Source organism: Dermacentor andersoni, chromosome 9 (genome assembly GCF_023375885.2).
Source record: "Dermacentor andersoni chromosome 9, qqDerAnde1_hic_scaffold, whole genome shotgun sequence".
NCBI classification, from domain to species: Eukaryota; Metazoa; Arthropoda; class Arachnida; order Ixodida; family Ixodidae; genus Dermacentor; species Dermacentor andersoni.
Genome location: NC_092822.1, coordinates 108,296,048 through 108,318,279, shown reverse-complemented (window position 1 = coordinate 108,318,279; position 22,232 = coordinate 108,296,048). Strand labels below are relative to the sequence as shown.

Genomic DNA, 22,232 nt, shown 5'->3' with positions numbered 1-22,232 from the left:
CTGCTTAAGAAAGTTTGGTGCGTGCAGACAGCTTGGTTTGTTTTGAGTCGTCCGCGTAGCATTCGACAGATGGTAAGTGCGATCATTATTAAGTAGACATGGCCCACAACATATCGCTGTGGCAAGTTCGGGGTGCGATCATTACACGGGGGGAAAAAAAATGAATTTTGACGTCAAAATTCAGGGGTGCGATCATTATGTGATTAAATACGGTACTTTGGATCGGACGTGTTTTTCTTTCGTTTTTTCAGAAATGCATGAACGAGGTTCTGCAATAGTATGGCTGCCGAAAGAAGTGCGATAAAAAGAGGGATGCGCAGAAAGAAGGAAGAGACGCGCCTCCGTTGCTAGGCGACACTTTTCTAGTGCTGAATTCCAATGGCGGAGTCGGAGCAAGTTTTTCTGCTCGTTTCGGAGCAAGTTTGTTCCAAAGACAGAGTGAGGGCGGGAGTAAGGTGCTCCAATGAGAGAGTCAGAGGGGATTCAGAGCGGGAGTCACTCCGTGGAGCAGAAAAAGATGCTCCGCCAAAATCGGCGGAGTGGATCGGAACTCTGCGTGACGTATTTCCTTTACCCCGTTTGTCTGCTGGGAGGCGCCACCGGTCACGACTCCCGAGGAAGCAAAAGCTGCTGCACGCTTGGCGAGATATCCATTCCGCACTTTTAAAAAAAGCAACAGGTGAACGGCGCTGAAGAGGCAAGTGACTGGTGCGGCAGTGCTGGGAGCAAACCGAGCAAACAGCGGAAAGAAATGACAACACGCAAGGCATCCTGGGTAACTCGGAGATACAGAAGTTCCGCTTCCGCCTTGCTCCGGCGGCGCAGGTTGTGTTCCACTCGCGTAATTGGAGGCATTGCTCTACGCCAGAGTCGAGTGCTCGCTCGCGGAGTCCATCGGCTGCACCGACTCCGCCATTGGAATTCAACATAGATAGAGCATGCGCTCGCCCACATTCTTTCTTTCTCGGTGCCCTCTCAGGTTTTCCGAACCCATGTGCCGCGATGTTCGCTCTCTGCGCCCTGTCATCAGCTAGTCTGCTGTTTCGGCTGCTGTGAAGGATACACGGAAATCTAAGAATCTTCAGAACTTATAATATTAGTTTGTAGTACTGTGGCATTGTCAACATCACAGGGAAACTGATCAACGATCGTTATTCTGAAAAGTTTGCTATTATGAAATTCATAGTACAGTGAAACCTCGTTAAACCGTAGTCGGCCGGAGCTCGGAAAAAGTACGTACTAAACGGTAGTACTGTTTAACCGAAATAGCATGAGATCGCCCACTTACCTGTAGAAAACGGAACTCAGAGAGAGTGCGATGAAAGGGGAAAAAACAAGCAGTATTTATTCACTTCGCGCGACATAAGTGTTATTTTCGTTTGATGCCGCGGCGGCCTAGCACGACGACAGCAGCCTCAAACTTACTCAAGCTGCGTGCCAGCTTCTCAGCCAGCCCCCCTCCTCTCGGCAAACACTCGCACGGCAGATTCCTCGTTGGCGTTACGTATTCTCCGTGCACGCGCGCACAAGTGCTGCATAAGTTCCGGGGCGCCTTTTTCATTGCCCGGTGCCGGAGTTCGGAAAACTTTTCGTTTGGAATAGTTACGTTATCGCGCCCCTGTTGTCGTTGCGACGATTGCATTCACGAGGCTGACGTAACGCGCAGCTTCTGCCACTGTCGGGCCTGAATCGCCCGTGCTGTCGCTTTCCGTGCCGTCCTCATCACTGCCGCTAGTCGACACTTCGGCAACAACAGAGGCAACGATGGCGAAAAGTCGAACCTCGTAGCCGACATCTCTTCGCGGTCGCAGAAGCGCTGCCGAGCAACTTCGCATTCCAAATGCCACACACTGTAGTCAACAGCAGATCCATGTCGCGGGCCAGCGCCGACTTCTTCGTGTCACGTTCGATAGCACGGACGATGTCTAATTTTTCTTCTATGCTGAGCACCCGGCGCCTTTTTTTTTTATCCGAGCTTCGGCATGACGGCAGTCCTCGCTTGCACGACGCCATAACGCTCTCTCGCTTTCTGTCACGGCGTCGAAATGATGTTGATGTTGATGCGGCTTCACGTGCAAACGCACAGGGCGCTTGGAGGCCGTTGTACCGATCTCTGAGGCTTGTTGTTCTGCCGGACCGCCCGGTGGAGATTACGCACCGCCGTGTTTGCGCGACGAAAAGTGGAAACGCTACGTTTTAACCGATGCGTACGCAATAAGCTGGTACGGTTTATGCGGATACAAAATACATTATGTTCAATGGCCGCTGAGTCGGGGAATTGACTTTACTACTTTTAAACCGAAACTACTGTTTAAGCGGGTACGGTTTAACGAGGTTTTACTGTACTGAAATACCTTTACATTGAAACTATGAGAAGTCAGCAGGGGATTTCTGAAAAGTTTGTTAACGTGGTGTTCATAATAACAAGGTTTCGCTGTATACATATGGCAGGAAAACGCGAAGCAAGCTGGCAACTGCCACCGGAAGGGGCAAAACGCCTGCCTTCACTTTAGAAAAGAGGAGACAGAAATGAAAGACCGGAAGAAAGGAAGGAGAGAGGAAAGAAAGAGCAAGATGACAAATGTAAAAGAATAAAGCAGAACACACACAGCACAGGTTGCACACAGTAGGGCCCGTCACTGCAAGACACGCTACTAGCCCTGCAGCAAGCAAAGATGCAATGGCTGAATATGAATGAAGAAACGAAAGAAAGAAGCAATGTTAGAACAAAGAAAGAAAGAATGAACTAAAGAGCGAAAGAACCTTTAGGTAGTGCATTAAGTGCTTGCATGTGTCATTGAGGAGGTTGACCTACAGCGCCATATGTTTACTTCACACTGCGACTTGTTATATCTTGCAAGAAGTCTGACCCCTCGGATCGTATAACTTAACGCACTTCCATGTGTTCAGCAGGCTTTCGCCTTCACGTGTTGCAGGAGTGTAACATGCTGCCGAACTCTCGATGACGATGATTACTCACCCGAGCTAGAAGAGTGGCATCTTGGCCGTCGCCACCGCCTTCATACACCTCAAGCATGACACTGCTCTCGCCTTCCGCCCGAGACACCGCTTGCTGCCACCGTGCAGGTACTGGCGTTCCTCGTCCTAGCACCTCAGTCATTGACCCTTCTGCACCAGTCTGAAAAGTGCCGGAAAAGCAAACCAGAATTTAATTACACGGGCGAAACTTTACAGAGGCTGGAGTCTGGCCGTGGTTTTATGTGCACTTGGTGCCAAGCGTCCTCTACGTCCCATCTTATACTGTACATGGCAGTACTTGTCTGCTTGGCAGACTCGTTATAAGGTAAGCTAAGGTTGTGGGGGGGGGGATGTAGTCCGGTGTTTGCAGCGCGGCAGGCAGCGGCTGTCGAAGTCAGATAGCCAAGCCGGCGGAGCTAAAATTTTGTCCTTTGTGTAATTCGTTGCATTAAACATGACCCATGGCAGAACAGCGACCAGTCGGTACCGCAAAGCGAGCACACCAGTGTACGGCGAGCGAGTGCTTCATTGTTTGTCAAAGGTGCAAACTTGGCATGCTTGCTTTAGTGAACTGTAGGCCTGCTCCAGTGAGCTGTAGGCTGGTCAGCCGAGCTAGTGCATGGTGCGCTCTTCCCCACCGTCCAATGTTCACCGACGTAGCATAACTGTGCTGCATGTGGATTACGTCCTTGTTACACCGGACTATATCTGTGCTTTTAGCTTGGTCACCCCAATGCGCTCTTCATCTCCGAGCAGAGATGAGATGCATCCAGGACCTGCTTGTTGAATGTAAACAACCAGATACAGAAGATAGGCTCAACTCAGAAAAGAATGCTTTTCATTATAAGAACATTGCGGGCCCACAACGGTATCAGCACAGCGCATGAAGCATCTTGGCCAGTTGATGATGATTTGGGATTTTTATGGCGCATCAGTCGTGCAGACTATAATGCACCAGACTCTTGGCCAGTTAGTATACTCTGAAGCAGCTAGCAGAGTATACTAACTCGGTGGCTAGCAGACATGCGGAGCCTGTTTGCTGATACATGGGCATGTTACAATCAAGGGAAGCAATGATACAGGGGCTGGTTCTCTACAATCTACATTGTGCGTCACTTCAGGTGTGTGGTAATGGCAGGGTGCCCTTTTTTTCCAGTTTTGGTACGAAAAACATCTATTTTCGTGAGCGTAGTGTGATGCACCCACTCATACTTCAAGCATAAAACTTTCTGCAGTGGCTACTGCGACTAAATTCTTGAAAACTGGGCTCTTTAAGGGGAGACACCCCACTTAAATTTTCATTTTTTATTTGTGGCCACAATTTGATAAAACTTCCATCACTTATGTATTTTGACATGCTGATTTCAAATATTCAGCTGGTTTTCCCATGCAACAAGTACTTTTCAAAATATAAGCCATTCATGTTTTTTTGTATGGACTAATTTGGAGGCAAGTTCTCTCTACAATGCTGGCTGTTAATGAAGGAGACTGGCACATCAAAATGATGTTGAATGATCAGAGGTTGCAGTGCTACAAGAATGAATGTTCTAAACTGATTTATGCCGAAGTTACAGCATGTCAAACTTTTGTAAGCAGAAGGCATTAGTGTAACCCTGAAGAAATTATTACTTTTTCAAAATTTCTGTAATGATATTTGTTCACTATTTAGGCCTACTGCACTCCCATTTTGTCCACCTTTCTGACGAAAAAAGAATTATTGCAATAAGATGAGTAGAACCAGAGATATCGTCACTCCAAAACTACACTACCATCAAAAATGTCGTTTTAAGAAAACGAGAAAGAACATTTCAGGACATGTTCATGGTGATTACGGCAAATGCTTGAATACTAAATTGATCAAGGATGATACAGGGGTCCAACCAGGCAAGAATGAAACTTTTGCTTCTTTAAGGGGGGACACTGTAATTCAAATAATGTTCATGATGTTTTCCATCAATATTTATGAAACTTTCCATTCTTGTTAAGACCTTTGTGCTGATTTCAAATATGTAATTATTTTTCCAATAGGCCATTTAGTTCTGAAGATAAATGAAATTCATTGTTCATAATTTGCAGAAATAGGGGGAAAAATGTGCTACGAAATTCGTATTGGCACATGCCTGGGTACTAGAAAACATAAGGAACATAATGGTAGGAATATTATTTTGATATATCAAACATTAGTAATTTTATAGCAATTCAATCTTTACTGTTCGAATTGTGGCTACCCAACTGTCTGATCTAAAGCAGAATTGAAAATTTTTACAGCAGAAATTGCGAAATCTGACCCTACATCGTGTACAAGTGAAAAGTCGGTGTTTTGAGAAAACGAGAAAAAAGGAATACATTCACTTTTAATCAAAAGTACAGAAATAATTTTGCATTATTTTGCAGTGAAAGTAGCTAAAAGCCACCAGGAATGTAGTCGCTCTGACCACCGCCACCCAAATGCGGCAAAAACATCGTTTAGCGCCGTTCGCCGATTCCCGGTGGCTTGCATCGCGGGCGCGGCAAGGTTGTTCACGCGGGTCGAGCTCCATGCCGACGCGATATCGCCGCAACACGCGCACGTGATAACAATCTTTATGGCGAGGCCAGATTACCGTTCGGTTTTGCCTACTGCGACGCTGCCGCCGCACACCTTGCACTTGACGACATCAGTTTGTTCGCGGAGCCCTACTGAGGAAAGCGAAGCCTGCCTCGGCGTCGACTGGCGCGGCTGCAACGCCGTTGGCGCGAGTGAGCAAATCCAACACCCGCGTTGTTGCTGGCGTTGACGCAAGAACTTGAAGTTTTTTTTGAGCATTCATCTCCCTGTGCAACAAATCCGCACGTTGCAACATTGCAGTGTCACGCCGAACGCAGCCGCTGTCCGTAACGATTTCACTCATTTGTGAGCTGGCTAGGCCTACTTCGGCATCGTCCGCGGTTTCGGCATCATTTGCGGTTGGCGGCGAGCTACTCTCGATGCATTTAGAAGGAATGGAGCGCTTTTGAAAGTTATAAGCTGATCGCTTTTTCTTTCTGCCGAACTTGTGCCTCGTGGCGAACTTTCCCGGTGGATCGGACATCCTTGGGCATGTGCCAACAAACCTACGAGACGCGCAGTCGCGTCGCCTGCGGAGTGGAGCAGACGATGGGAACCTCACGCAGCCAACCACAGCACGCGTTTTTGGTCACGTGCGCTAGTCAACGAATCGGATCGCGCGTTCGGGCTTTTTTCGCTACCCGGATTTCAACGTCACTGGCGTACCGACGGAGTCACTTTTGGCGGGAAATTAAAGAAGGAAGGCTCCTCTTTCCAACGAGACCAAGATGGCTGCGATCGCGCGCGTAGAAAAAGAGCTACGCGCCGCGATAAAAAGGGCTGTTTTTGCGCAGAATTCAGCTCACAGTGATGTTACAAATTGATATTGCGGACGAAATACTCTTCCCCGAGATTCGAAACTTGGTGAATTAAAGGAATATTAGCTGTAGATATCGAAAATTTCGTTTTCAAAAAATCGATTTTTTCGCGATTTTTTCGCCACAAGGAGCCGTGTCCCCCCTTAAATGGTTGAAAATTTTGTTGCAGTTGGCCTTTAAAGAAGTCGTCATATGGCCATGCCACTCTTCTTGGCCTATCGTTGCAACTTAAAGTAGAAGAACCAATATGATGTAGCGTGCGTGCGCACACGCACACACCCACAGACACACACACAATATTGGGCTCTCAGCACACATTTCAAATCTAAATTTAAATTTGAAACCACTGCCTCTCAGCCCTTCCCACCAACGATGACGTGGCTAAGTGACGCCAAGTTCTGTGCCACTAATGTGCTGTCCGTTCTGAAACATTTCAAAACCACGTGCATGCTGTGCTAGACTCGGTTTGATGTGCAACTGGTTCCTAACAAAGCAGCAAGCGTGCCACTGTTGCATTGTGCCAGCAATTCTTTTTCTTGTGCGAGAAAAATGCCACGAACCAGAGAATGTCTGCAGAAACTATCCCGAGCTGACGTCGAGACACACACTTGAAAACAATAGCACATGCATACATCCCCAACTTGGCAGTCAAAAACATGAGAAAAAAAAAAAAAAAGATTTTCAACGGAGAAGAAATTGCGTTCAGTGCCCCGATGCCAAGCACGCGCTTCGACGAATTTTCACTCGCTGCGTACTTCTGCATGCCGCTACTAGAGGGCGAGAGCTGTGCCGTGACCTCTGAAGCGGGAGACACATGGTGCGATTTTGGGTGCGATCGGTCGTACGACCACTCGCATCGGCAACCGCACTCAACAGGTTCTCAACCAAATCCGCCGCACGCGGCGCCGAATCGCACGCCGCGCACGCGACCAACTTGCTGAATATTGTCGTGCAACTACCGCATCTGTCGGGCGACCGCAGCCAATGACAGCGGCGGTAGCGCGAACGTCACAGCCACGACGTAGACCCGACGGGGCGGAGCCGGCGAGCGAGCGCCTCGCCGCTCCGATCATGTCTTTTTTTTTTCTCCCTGGTCGAAACGAAGGCCTCTTTCGCCGCTGACGGCGGCACATAAATAAGCTGCAATTTGTTTCTACCACGAAATAACTTATAGAATAAAGTGGTCCCGAAAGAGTGCATGTTATAAAACGTTGTGCGATATAGTAAATCGTTGGCGTGATTTCTAATCGGACGCGGTCAGTGCAGGCGCGCCAGCAATCGTCTATAGTACTAAGCGGCTCGCCTGACTGGCGTGTTTACTCATCGCTACTAACGGCACCGAGAAAACTAACCGTATTTTCACTTAAGAGAAACATAAATGTTCAGGCATTGATTGTGCTGATGAATTTAGGCGCTTTATTACGAGCTGCGGACGCATCGGCAAGAGCCCTCGGCCTCGGATAGACGGCCGGCGAGCTAGGCCTACACAGTCTCCCAGCGATCGCAAGCTCGCCTCGTTCGCTTCCGTTGGCGCCAATGAAATCAAATGTGCTGCGATTTAAGCATGAGATAACTGTGTACACGTTGTGCCGACTAACATGGGCGCTTCCTTCTACGAGCTGCAAGCGATCGTGTCCCAAGCGCCAGCGGTGTCGGATTCGATGGCCCAGCGAGCTATGCCTGCCGGCTCCTAGCCATCGGCGGTTGTCAACGGAGCCGTTACTGCTAACGCGGCCTTGCGGGAACACGTCTACAGTGCTCGCATAGACGTGTTTATATTGTCATCGTTTGTTTCAAACAAGAGAGCTGTGCAAATACGTTTGCTTTCACTTTCTGTTCGAAGTTATGCAGCATTCCGAACTTCCACGCAGGGGCGCCTGTTCTGGGCGGAGCTACCCGCCGCTCGGTCATTCGTACCATGTGTCCCTAATCGCCGCATGCGGCAAGTCGCACACAACGCGCCGTACGACAGATCGCACGGAAAATCGCACCATGTGTCTCCCGCTTGATGCAATGGTACATCCGGGGATGCGGGTTGTGCACAAGTCAAGGCTGCACCGGCACCATTTTGACAAGAAGGTTCAGTCCTGTATAAGGGCCGCACCTCACCAACATTGTCAAAGAAAGTGTGGCCCTCACACGAGTCTATAGGGCATTCAGCAAGCTCAGCGACTATGCGACTGAGCATTGCAAAAAAGCCAACTCCTTAATAGTTGCACATACACATGGGAGGGAGTGTGCGCACTACAAAGAGCACGAATAAGCTATATGATGGCGATTAGTGTTACAGCTATTCATTGCTTGCCAGTCGGACCGATACGAGCAATGGCTGCTGGCATAACAATGCAGAGTTAGCATGATCAATTTATTCACCAATTAAGGCTGGTAAAGTATTGTTTCACTTTATCAAAATGTAACTTACTAGTATAGCTCAAGTTAATTTTCTCTTTAGTGCTTCTTGAAGCATACGTGGAGAAGTTTGCATTAAATTTGATGCACAGTCTTATATATGATGCAAGTTGCTTCTTAAGAATCTTGACTGACGACCACACAAACTCTTGCGTTATGCTCGTGCAAATGCAATGTTTTAAAAGCCAGGCAGCAGAGGCCATCTGGCTTTCTCTGCGAGCTCACCTTGACGCAGACACTGCGGGCAAGGGCTGGAACTTGCACGTGATGGGGAACGTCCCGGACTAACTCGCCCCGAGAGGACAGGAGAGCTGCCTGCAATGGACATGACACAGGTGCGTGGAAAACCAGAAAAAGAGAATGCAAACTGCACAGTGCGATTTGGAAAGTTGCAAGAGTGCACGCAGAGTGTGTCATGACAGTGCAGCCGATACCAATGACTAGGAACTGGAACGAGACCGGGGTGCTTCTGCAGAAGTTGGTGGCACAAGAAAAAAAGGTCCTCCCCACATAAAACAAAATGAAAAAAGCCTAAAGCCACATCTAAGAAAGCTTTGGCTGCTGAACAGAAGCCTCTTTCATCTTTCACGAGCTGAAATGCACTTGTGATTTTGTTACTGTGACAGCAGTGAAAGCCTGAAAGTTGGGTTTGCTGCATCTGTTTGTCCTTCCAGCCAGCCGTGACAAGGGCAAAGAAAACTATTAGCTTTGCACACGACCATCTTACGCTAACCACTGAGGTATCACGAACATTTGAGCTTTGCAATTTGTGCGGGGTTTTGTGCATCACACAGACTCTGACAAAGGCAGTTTCTTATGTATTTCGGAGTCCACAGGAGGCAATGCTACAGCAGTAGCGTGCACTGAAAAGTTTTGCATGAAGACATGGCTGTGTCCACCGCGAGAGCCTGCCACTGTCGCAGTAAGGGCTCATTCACATTGGCAAGTTGCAGAGCTCGTGCTACCAAGTTGGTCACAAATGGTCACCCTGGTTGAAAAGCGACTGCTTCAAATCAGTCGCTTCCTGTTCAATTTTTCAGTCATGCGACTGCAGTTGAAAGCTTACTGAACCAATAAGTAGCATGGGAGCAGGACATCTGAATACGTTGACGTTTATTTTATGTGAGGATGGTGGAGCGAGCAGGCTGAAGCAATTGATGAGACATTTCGGTGTGGCAACGGGCATGTCACGCTCGTTGGTGAGAGCATTGGTTACCAGTTGCGGTTGACTGCGCGACCTGTGTAGTGGGTTCACTTTTTCAAAGTGGCTGGTCAGGTTCTTCCATTGTACGCTAGACAGGAAAATGCTGATGTTCTCATGTCTGACATCCAATTCGAGGGTTCCTGCATGAAGTCCATATTTTGGAAACATGAAAAAAACTCACTGCACAGCTCAAAATTCTTCACCTGTTCTGCAGCTGAAGGCTTTTGATGATTCTAGAAGATGCACAGAGGTGGGACTGCCTAAAGTCATTTTGGAGCAAGTAAAATTGCGTTTTGGAGCAGTTTGGAGCAGGCCAATCTGAATTTTGGTGGAATATGAAGCTGGTGCAACTTTGATGTATGCCCCCCCTTATGTAACGCTTTCGGGCCTTTAAGATTGTATAAATGAAATAAAATGAATAAATGAATAATGGAATATGGAAAAATTTGGAGGACACTTAAGCTTTGCTTTTAAGAGTGGAATACGATAGCATTCAAAGATCCGCTACTGCTTCTCACGCTTCCTGGCAACAGCAGCTTAAGTAACCGTAATGTTTACCGGGAAGCGCTGGCAGCCAACACTATGCACGAAGGTGAGCTTTCTTGTAGAAACACGGCCTTTTGCATATGCCTTGATGTGGCGTAGGCAAGAGCCATCTGGAGGTGCTGCAAGGAACCGGGTCTGCTGCTTTATGGTCTTTGAGATTCGTGCACGCCGGCGTGCACAGATTGTAAAGGCCATGACTGCTCTATGAATGGTAGAAATGCTGGAAAAAGGGTTTGAGTTTTTTGAGTTTTCACGTAACAGAAAGAAGTTTTCTCATATATTCAAACTACAATCCGACACTATCATGTCTGTAGGTTGTGTGTAAGTCGCACTTTACAATTTTCTTAGGTATTTTACCTTGAGAAATTAATTTAGTTCAGTAACTTCCTTGCGCTGCATGGAAGGCCTGCATGGTTGGCTATGCGTGGTTCCATATGATTTTTGTCGAAATGTCATACGACGCTGAATTTTTTGTGACACGGCGCCCTTAATGCTATCGCGTTTAAATAGGGCAGTGTGCTTCAAAACCAAGACAGAACAAACACTAAACCAACATGAGCACTGTACTGCAACTGTCTTAAGCAACATATTAAGCTGAGTTTTGAAGCAGATTACCCTGATGCTGAAACCGTCTAGCGCATGCAAATTTTGGTAATACTGCCTGTAGATTTTTAATTAGTGATAGCAATTACAAAAAACATGCACTCTGCAATAGCGAATCCGAAATTTAGAAAAGTAGCCCAAGACATCTTTTATAAATAAATTTTTCTTTATTGTCTCGGCAGGGTGGGTGAAGTGCCTGGAAATCTTCCTTCGCACACTGTATGGAGGAGCCAGAGTTATTAACTACTACAGTTCCTGAAAGCCCTTTCTACATAACCGAAATAGTTTTGCCTTGCTGCAAGCCAGTCGGAAAGTGCCGCGGTAGGAGCACGTTTCGTAGCTATAGCGTACGAGAACATGGAAGAATGGGTCGAGCGGTGGCATAGTGCATGCCTTCCTGTAAAGCCGAAAACATTGGTGACACCATGACCGAACTATATAGTCCCACATCGACGCTCACGACAATACCGGAAACTGCTCTCAAATTGCGCAGTCCAATCAATGCGGTAACATAATTTCTGGGTCACCATATGTCACCGCAGACCCAGACAGTTTCAATCGACCCTGGGCTGGTATAATATAAAACTATTCTAATCTGTTTTCATTCCAAATCCGCCATAAGCCCTTCGTGATAAGTCAAGATGGCTAGGGCCTCGCCCATGTGGGCACAAAAACAGACTGGAACAGTTTTACGTTACACCGGCCCTGGGGACAGAGACGCCCATCACCTGAACCTGCTGCAGTGTGCGCCTCTCCAATATCTAGTTCGCTCGCAGCGCGCTCAGCATACTGCGTCTCAGCTAGGGAGCGTCACATCGCTTGGCTCACTCAACTGTATTCTAGTACGCTCTAAATACAGCCGCTCTGGTTGTTCCGACAGCAGCACGAACAGCCGGAAGTGGCCGGACGCATGCTGGCCACTTGTGAGAAGCACCGTAAAGTTTAGTGTTATAAGAGCGAAAATTACGAGAAACTGCGCGACAGGCACTGTCTCGCGGTATGCGGAATGTTAATGGCTGCACTCTTTTGAAGAATGAGTCTGCTTGCTGTTCGAGACCACTGCTGGAACACACATGCCGAAACCCTTGTGGCACAGTGCGGCGCAATTTCTGTCGATGTCCTGTGTTCGGCGCAGTAGTCCAACCCCTGGATGCAGGAGTGGGACTACTGCCATATACAGGAGGCGTAACTCTTGCACATGGTCTTCTCATCAAAAATATCTCATTGAACTCCTGGAGAGCATCCAGAACAGAGCGAGCCGTTTCATTTCAAAAGATTATTGTAACCAGTCAAGTGTAACCCAAATAAAAGTCAATCTTTCATTGCAACCACTAACTACTCACCGTGATATTGCCCTTCTATTACTATTTCATAGATTCATTCACACAGTTGGCCTAACCTTATCAAACCTGAAAAAGGCATCCTCAACGTCACAACGACTGAACAATCAGTTCAGCTACACCCGAATTCATGGCAACAGACACGTTTTTAATTTTTCAGCTTTGCCCCGTGCGGTCCGTTTATGGAACGCTCTACCAGATAACATCGCTTGCCAATCTAAACACAGTGCATTCCGCAATCTCCTAATCGATCAATATGCCGTTTCAACCGTCTAACACATCTTGCCTTCTTTTAATTTCTTTCCTGCATTTTTCTATAAGTTAATAAAAGAATTTGAGTGATCCTAATTTTTTACTATACTTATTAGCGAATAAATGCGAAAACGTTTATAATGGTATTATGCTATTATTATGTTATTGCATTTGCTAATGTTGTATTAATTTTCCATGTTGCGTGAATATTCCTTTCATTATACTGATTCTTTTTTTCCTGATTCCATACTAATATGTTACCGTATTTCCCCCCCCTTACACTATGCCTTCTCAAAGGCCTGTAAAGTACATGTAAATAAATAAATAAATAAATAAATGTAATGAAAACTAATTTTCAACAGACAGAATAGTTTGGTACCTGAAGGGGTTAATAGAGAACTGGTAGCCTGCCCAGAGTGTTTCTTTTATTCTTCAACACACACTGTTCCTCCCGATTTCAGCCTGGATACTTGCACCGAGTTGACACAAACAACACACCTGCATGGCTGCACCCAGGGCGATCACTTCATCGGGGCTGTGGGTGTCCAGGAGCTGTGACGTGGGAAAGCGTGACGCCAGGAGGCTGCGCAGCCGGCGCACCTTTGTCGAGCCGCCACAGAGCACCACCTTGATGAGGCAAGGAGAGGGAAACACAATGCCTCTCACCACAATCCACACTTAAGCAGATCCTACAAAATCTGATCACTTCGAGGACCTTAAGTATAACAAACTTAAAATCAGGAAACAATTACGTGGAACTAGCATGCTGTGAACCAACGAAACTTGACATTGAAGCACTGAAAACAGCATTTCGAAATATGAGCCACGCCTCCCCTTTAAGGGGGGACGCGGCCCTTGAAAACCGAAAAATCGCGAAAAAGTCTATTTTTGCAAAACCATATTTTTGGGTTGTATGTCTCATAAACTACCTATTCCGTAATTATCAGCACCTAATTCAACCGTAAGGTACCAAAAATAACGATACTTTTGAGGCCACCGCGGCCCAAGAAACGCGCGCAAATGCCGAAATGAAGTCAAACTTCGTGCGCGCGCCATTTCCGGCCCATGTGGCCTGCCCGCGCCATCTTGGTGTCGTTTTGACCGTGGATTCTTTGTCTCTATTTTGCCGCCTTGCAAAATGGCATCGTCGGCGCGGTTGAGGCGCTATTGGCGTTTTCCCGCGATGTAATGTGGAGCGCTGATTGGCCGGAGCAGCGCGTTCAAATCTCTCGGGCTAAAGCGCGCCTGCCATTGGCTGCTCCCTTTGATGCCGTGCTAGCGTCGCTGTTGCCCCATGCTCCGTCCGCCTCAACATGAGCTTGCGCGCTGCTCATTGCCTTGCGCTATCTTTTAGATTACTTGCTCAGCTTTTTTTTTTTTCGCTAGTTCTTCGCTGCACGTGATGCCGGCAAAGCCAAGACAGTGCAGATGTTCGGTGCACAGGAGCGCGATATGCGTCTTGTATGAGCATGGAACTTCCGATCTCCCGCAGCGAGTGCCGACTGCGTAGACGCTTTTCAGCGGCGGAACTGTGCTTTCAGCTGTCGCCAGTCGCCAGTGTGCGGCTCCAGGCACAATGAGTGTGCCTGGAGCCGCAAGAGCTAATTAGAAGCTCCGCAGGAGCTTTCCAATAAAAAAACACATGGGTCCAACTTTAAGGTCTGTTTTCTCGGAATGGATTTTTTCACTAGTAGTGGTGCTGGGGAAGGCGATATCTCAAGAACCACTCTTCAGATTTGTATGCCGTTTTTTTTTATTCTGTTCCTGAATGACTTTGCCCGGGGGTAACAGGCTTCTTTTTTTGAAATCTGGTGCAGTTAACTTATAATAAGCAATTAATTTTTGATGAATGTGGTCATTACTGGCTACATCAAATTCAAAGTTGTCTTAAAATTTTTTTGAGGGGAAATTAAAGAAAAGGGCTCTTTAGCCCCCTGGGATATCTATCAAGGGATCATCACAGTGAATTTCAGCTTCCTACGATGTGCTGGCATTTCTCCAGGCTCTTCCTCAAGCATATACATGAATCACCTAGTTAGACCTCAATAACTCTGGAACTAATAAACATATCTTCATGAAACTTCGCAGTTCCTCATAGTTGGGTGGTGTGAACGTACCCTGAAAGTTTCATCTGGATATCTTAAATAATAAGAAAGTTCGGTCTCCAGGGTAGCCTCCCCCCTTAAGAGACAGAGGCTGCACAATTACGTAGCTTTATAGTAAGCCTCGACCTGCTGCACTGTGCGATCGACTTTGAGCAACTGCACACTATTGGAGCTACACTATTGTATAAACTGTGATACAGTCGCCGTCCGATAAATTGTACACCGATAATCCGGATGTGCTCGGTAATTCGGACAGCTTCGTGTCAGCGCCAATGGTCACATAGACCTAATATGTAAAGACGACCAATATTTTGGACAGACACCAGCTCTATATTCGATTATCTGAACTCCGTCCGAGGCTCTAGCGTTCGCCGACTCTGCCGCCATTATCTCCTCTGGCAACCTCGACAAGACATTAAGTACGGCCTCAGAGATTACACACTAGATGGTAATCCCTGAGGCCTTGCCTTGGTTGCAGCACTGCACCTCAGAGATTTAACTGCAAATGCCAATACTGGAGGCTTTGTCTGAATTGTGAGGTTCTGGCACCACCGCGCATGGCCCACTCTTGTTTGTTGAATATGCCTCCCGGACAGTGTTCCGCCATTCTGTGCTGGCTGCAAGAAGTCCTTGTGAAGTTATCGACAGTACACGTCAAATGGCACCAACGGTGCCTTCGCAGTCCGACTCTAAATGAGTCTTGAGTTGCAGTCCAAATGAGTCTGGCTCCACAACTGAAAAGCCTGAACTGCTGCCTACCACAACAAGCTCAAAGGCGGACATTATTGATGACCCGATAGGCTGCGGACCGCTACTACTGGAGCGGCACATACAATTTTGTACAAAAGATTGTTCGGAAGCTGTCTTGACTGTCAGCACCGCAAATCGCCACCTTTACGCACATCTGGTGCCTTGCAGCTGCTGCCGTGCCGTGCCAGACCCTTGGATTGCGTCGGCATCCACCTATACAGCCTGCTTCCTTTGACACCAGACGGCAATCGGTAGATAGTGGTTGCTGTTGACCATTTGACACACTATGCCGAAATTGCTACAGCGCGGGATGTGCAACAACGCGGGATGGAGCCTCTTTCGTCCTACATCGCTCCGTCCTTCAACACGGCGCACCTCGAGAACCCCTCAGTGATAGAAGTTGCGCCTTCCTCTCCAAAGTCATTGAAGGTTTGCTTTTGGAATGCCACATTATTCATCGGACAAGCACGGCGTAGACTAACAGGCTCACAGAGCGATTTAGCCGCACACTTGGTGATATGCTCTCGATGTACGTGGCATCTAATGATGGTAACTGGGACCACATTCTTCTATTCATCACGTTCGCATACAACGCCGCGATCCAGGCCACTACGGTATTTTAAACTTTCTTCCTCCTGTATGACCGCGAGCCTATGCATACGCATACCATCGACACGCTCCTTCCATACCGTCCTGACACCTCTGAGTGTCTACCTGTGTCCGACGTCGCCCAACATGTCGAAGAATGCCGCCAGCTCGCACACACCTTTACGGCAGAACAACAGCAGCGTCAGAAAGAAAACTGCACCGACTCGCTTCCAAACACCACCTACGCTCCAGGCTCCCTTATGTGGCTGTCTGTTCCCTTCCAAATGTCAGGGCTTTCCTCAAAACTCGTCCCAAAATGCGAAGGGCCTTACCGAGTCTTGGAGCGAACATCCCCGGTGAATTTTCTCATTCAGCCACTGTCACCACCTGACGACTTGCGCCGGCGTGGACGTGACATTGTACACGTCTCCCGTCTCACGCTCTAACACGACCCTCTGCCTCCCGTTTCTTAAGTCGCCAGGATGGCTCTCTTTGTCCGGGGGGAGACTGTAAAGAAGACGCATCTCGTGGTAGAGCCGCATTGCCAACGTGCGGCTTGGCTCAGCTTGCGCTGCTGATTTCTGGCGACTTTTTGGAAGTGCTTCGAGCTGCCTCGCCGTTCCCGGTCGCTGTGCCTTTGCATAAGGAGCCGCTAATAAACCTCTTCTCACACCAAACAGGCGATGCCACTGCAGTGCCGCTTTCAGTCGAAAAGTTGTGCTAGCCGCAGAGGCATCATCAAGCGTTCAATCCGGGCAGGACTTCAGCATCGATAAGAAAAACGTCCGTCGTTGGAGGGGAAAACCGGAGACGCTTGCTGCATTTGCCGCAACAAGGAGATGATAGCAATAAAGAAGATAAGCGCACAATAACAGAGAGAAGTTGTTCACTGAGATCGCATAATGTTTCGACGCGTACAAGCAGTGCTGCACTGTTGGCGCATGGATGGGTGCACAGATGCGAGCTTGCGCGTGTCCGCAATTGTACGAGGCTAGCAACGTAGTAGAGTAGTAGAGTGAGCTCAGCATGTTCATATTAACCCTTTGAGGGTCGAATTATTTTGGAAAAAACTTTCCCAGGTGGTCAAATTATTTTTTTGCGCATCTTGAATGTCCAAAATGTATTAAGTCGGGAATAAATAGTCAAAAATAATTAGGAACAGTATTTTGGTGTCGGCATCACTCAGAATTGCAAAATGTTCAATAGTATTTCCGAGCGTGGTACTCCTTGTAACACGGGTCTACGCACAGCGCCTTATCGCAGTCTGCACACCTAAAATGCGCGTCTATTCTCTTGAAGCGAGGAGTTGTGTTGGCGCACACATGCCATCTCTGCGTGCGGCTGCCTTGGGCAGAGGTCTGAGGCACCCTCTTGCATAAGCGCATTGCCGCGGAGAGCGAGAATACCTCGCGAACGGCGCTGATAAGCAAGTGATGATAACCAAGCTAAGAGAAGTGCCAATCAAGATAGAAATCAAGTTCCACCGGCCCTGCAAGAGCGTGCCGACAAAGAGAAAAACAACGTTTCGCGCGCCTCCGTTGCGATCACGCGGCGGAACCGAAACCGCGTTGCCACTGAGAGCGGGAATACCTCGCGAACGCCGCTATAAGCAAGCTAAGAGCAGCGCCAATCAAGATAGAAATCAACTTCCACCGCCCTGCAAGAGAGTGCCGACAAAGGAAAAAATGACGTTTCGCGCGCCTCCTTTGCGATCACGCGGCGAAACCGAAACCGCCAAAGGGGCTTTGCCGCAGTCTGAGTGACGCGCTGAAGCCGCCGCCGTACATGTATGGCGAAAACCTTCAAAGGGTTAAATAAATGCTGTTTTCATTTTGTGAACGCTGCCCTCACTTTTTTGTTCGGCCTACATTCGAGGTAAGTTATTTTATTTTTTCTAGCTTCGGACATTTGGGGTTTTTCTTAGAATCAGGGTCGGCCTAGATTGGAGTAAATACGGTATGTCATTGTTACACACCGATACTGCGATAGGAGACGGTGGGTGAATGCTTGTATAGTTAAGGGGGGACGCGGGGATCAGATCGCGAAAATCGCAAAAAAGATCGATTTTTGGCAACGACGCGTTTCGGTATCTGCAATGCCTAATCTACATTGTATCAATATGGTTTGACTGAAAACGCACTAAAAGTGCCCGAAAAAAATTAATTTATCAGTGCGTAGGGCGAGAAAACAGCTTTAAATCGCGTAAAATCACCGCAGTTCGCAGAGCCCTAACTCGTCTTTCCCGCCACCGAACGCCGCCATCTTGGTATCGTTCGAACGCTCGAAGTTTTGCCATTCCGTTTCTGAATTCTTCGGTCGTCGCCATCTTGTAACAAACGCACAAACACAAAAGAAGCGCGGGTCTGCTAAAGGCGGTCACACGGGCCCTGCGATGAAAGCGGGCCTCCGATTGGTTGCCGTACTGAAAGGCGTCTCGCCATTGGTTGCTGCTGCAGCAGCGGGCAAGCTGGCAACCACAGCGGACGGCAGTTGTCTGCTTTGAAAACCACGCCGGCGTCGTTCTTCGCTTGACACTCGCAGAATTCGGATTCATGAAAGCTCCCAGGTCAGTGATGGATCGTCGCTCGTTCGAAAAGAACTTTTAAATGAAGCATGCCTTCGGAAAACGGAAGCGCAAGCCTCCTACGGCGAGAAAAAGACGGCGGCCAGCGGGAGAAGCGGAGAACCCGACTGAACACGCGGATTACGTGCCGCGTTATCTTGCACCGTGCTATTCCAGCAGCAAAGCCGACAATCGCCCTGTGACATCGAAACTGATAACTAAGCCACCGGAAGACGTGCCAATGGAGGCTCTCGTACCTGTGCGTACGGCCGCGCGAATCAGCAACCGAGATCGCGTTGTTGGAGGCGACGCGGGTCGAAGGTCTCCATCGCCGGCAGAGACGGTGTGCGTTTCCGATGCATCGTGCGACAGGGACACGCAGCCTGCGAGTGAGCCCCAACCGTCGACGAGCTAGATACTGTATGGTGACTCGAGGCTCACCAGACGAATCGTCGCACGATTCAGACGCACCTCGAGCCGCGTTTTGTGTCAGCGGTGACTGCAGAAGCGCAGGCATGCAGCGTTCGCGACTCCCTTCGCGCAGTGTCAGCGACTGAGCAGAAGCAGCAATGCCAAGAACAAATTTAGGCCCCTTGTGACTGCGAGTTCATTATTATGCCTGTTTCCGCGATGAACTCTTTGATCGCTAAAGCTCTGTGCCCAAGATGCCAACAGCGTTCTGTGGGTGTACACTGCGATACCAGGCTCGGCTTGGCAGTGAAAATGGTGGTCATGCACTACTCCAAACGGCGCAAGAAAAGGATAAAGAACGCCTGAAGAAGGCATCCAAAGCCCACCAAATAAAGAGGCAAACGTGTAAGAAGATGCCTGACAGCAATGATTCAAAATATTACAGCCCTGGTGCTTTTTAATAAATTTGCAGTGCTTTTTAAAACTTTGCAAACTTTGCTGCCAGTTTTCTCAATTGCATTTTTTTTGTCAATCACCTCGCTCGTGGAGAGCGTAGCACAACAATGGCTTGACTGATTTTGGTCCAGTTTGTTTTGCTGTGATCCACAAGCTGTGCTGTACTTAAAGACAGTCTTGAAATGTTTCTTTATCTTTCCATTATTTAATTATTTCACAATTACTACATGGCTCCATGCAGTGAAGCACAGTCATGTGCATGTTATGTTGAGCAAAAAATTATTAGCGCACTAAAAAAAAAAAATCGAACACTGTCTTGATGTAGATTAGACATCTGGGCAAACATGCAAAGTATTTCCAGCTCCCTATCATGTTTCGTTACTGTGCCAGGCTTTCCACAAGCAAGGAACTTATAAATTCTTATAAAACAAAAACTAATTAAGATATCCTAATGACATTTTAGAATTGTCTCTTTATTGCAATGTGCAGTGTGTGTGCCAAATTTCAGCCCTTTCTGTCAAGAAACAAAAAAGTTAATTCTGATCCCCTCCTCCCCCCTTAAGCAAACATACAGTGTCCCATGACAGTCACCCCTTCCCACTCTTGGTATACTTCACCGCAATAAACGCGTATGCTTCACCGCATAACACAACAGCATTGTGGCGAAGCTAACCTTCGGAAACCACCATTATGCAATGCATCGTGCTTTCTGAGCTTCGAAGCCACTGGTGACTATTACAAAGGCGGAGTGGGTGCTATTGCAAACAGTGGTGTATTGTTTCAAAGAAAAACATGGCCAAGAAGCTTGGTAGCGAATGTCAAAGCGGCTATGGCTGCCAGCGGATATGCGGGCGAGAGGGCCGGTTTGAGGCGGCAAGGTAATCTAAAGGGCATTTAATGCCGTTTCGGAACTGCGGTCATGGCAAAATGTCCAGAAAATTGGACGGTGAAGGTTTTCTGCATCCTAAATGTCAGACGTTCTCACAAATCGACTCTATGGGGTACATGGCAGTGCCGCGAAGGCGTCCGAACTACCGGGCATGTCCGAAAAATCGGGCGTCCGGAAAATCAGCCCTTGACCGCATTGGTTCATTAATGTGCACAGATGTGGCACAGACGTGCACAGATGTGCTCAATCAGCATGCTACCTTATGAAACATGAGGCCTCAAAATGATTTCTCCAACTACCCCTGTTGAAGATGTCTGCTACTGCCTAGCACTGTACTCCAGTAAAAGCAGGAAAGAAATAACAAGCAGTGCAATAAACATTCCTTGTGAAGAGCTGCACTCACAAAAAGCCAAAAACACACATGAAAGCGTCAAGCCATACTTCAAACCTCTTTCACCATTGCGTGCCTACTTTGGTAAGCCTAACGCTGCTGAGGAGTGAGAAATAATGAGTGTGCAGTTCAAAATAATTGTGCCCCCAGTTGCACTGAGATTTTGTTCTCTCACGTGACAAGGGTCAGCCTTACCTTGTGGATGTCGGAAGCATCAAGGCCGGCCTGTTGCAGGACCTCGTCGATGAGCTCTGCACATCGGTTCAGCAAGGAGCCTAGCAGGGACTCGAACCGGGCCCTGGTTGAAGACATTGAGAACATGCAAGGAAATCAATTTGTCTCGTGCCAATGGTATTTCTCTATACCCTGGATTATCCAGGATTTCTATTTTATTTATTTTGTTGTTTTATATTGCAGTATTGTATATGCATTGTTCAAGCAGAGAAGCATAGTCATAGCCCACCCACTGGCCCCAAAATCGACCATCTCAACTATCTTCTAGACCGGTCATGCTTTATGTACCCTAACCATCCAGTCAAGGTCAAAGCTTCAAAGCTTAGTGATCGAATCAAGCTGCTAATTTACTAAATTCAGATAAATCTTACTTGTTCACAATGCCTATGGGTTCATCAGTATGTCAAACCAATAGACTCTAACATACATAATAAAAACGTGCAGTTTTCTCAAATTTTCCAGAACAGCCACAGAATTATTTCCCTTGGTATTCCAAGTTTTCCCTCATGACATATGTATACATGCCAGCAATCTTAGAATCAGCACGGAAAACAACGGCAGCACAAAAAAGGAAGAGCACAGGATAAGCACTGTCTAACAACTGAAGCTTAATAGGAAAAACACAAAAAAGGAAGACATCTGCCTGCGCATGTCATTAGGTCTGATTGAATGAATCCCCAAACATTTGCATCACACAATTCAACAAAGAAATACATAGATGGCTCTGAAATGCAATCATTGCACATCTTTCGTATGTGAAAGCCTCCTACAATTTCCCGAGCTTCCGCAAGTTATGCGTCGGGACATTCAAAGATTGTGAAGAATGCCGTTGATTTCAATTCATTAGATTCCACCCTTATCAAGTCTTACGCCCACAGGATTTAGGAGTTTTCAGGAGCAGTTCAGCGGTCTCAAAGACAGGAGTTGTCCTGCACTTCTACTGGCGACGGTGTCCGAGAGACTTATCAAAAGGAAAAAATTCAATTTTTCAATAGAAACCGCTTAATTGGTGAAAATAAGAAGTCTATTTCATCGCTTCAAAAAAATTGCCAATGGCTTTAAAGTGGATGTGGTTTTTTTTCTGCCAATTTAAAGTTGGACAGGCTT

General features: G+C 47.5%; 1 protein-coding gene across 1 annotated transcript in view; it reads right to left on the bottom strand.

Moving 5' to 3' along the window:
- The window catches only part of LOC126528481 (heat shock 70 kDa protein 14-like), a 63,161-nt gene that overhangs the window by 10,533 nt on the left and 30,396 nt on the right, over window positions 1-22,232 (bottom strand). Inside the window, exons 9-12 of the mRNA XM_050176359.3 lie at window positions 21,087-21,189; window positions 13,237-13,365; window positions 9,019-9,108; window positions 2,981-3,139 (exon numbers count right to left, since the gene is read on the bottom strand). Of these exons, the coding sequence (XP_050032316.2) occupies window positions 2,981-3,139; window positions 9,019-9,108; window positions 13,237-13,365; window positions 21,087-21,189 (481 nt within the window). The remainder of the gene's footprint in view (window positions 1-2,980; window positions 3,140-9,018; window positions 9,109-13,236; window positions 13,366-21,086; window positions 21,190-22,232) is intronic.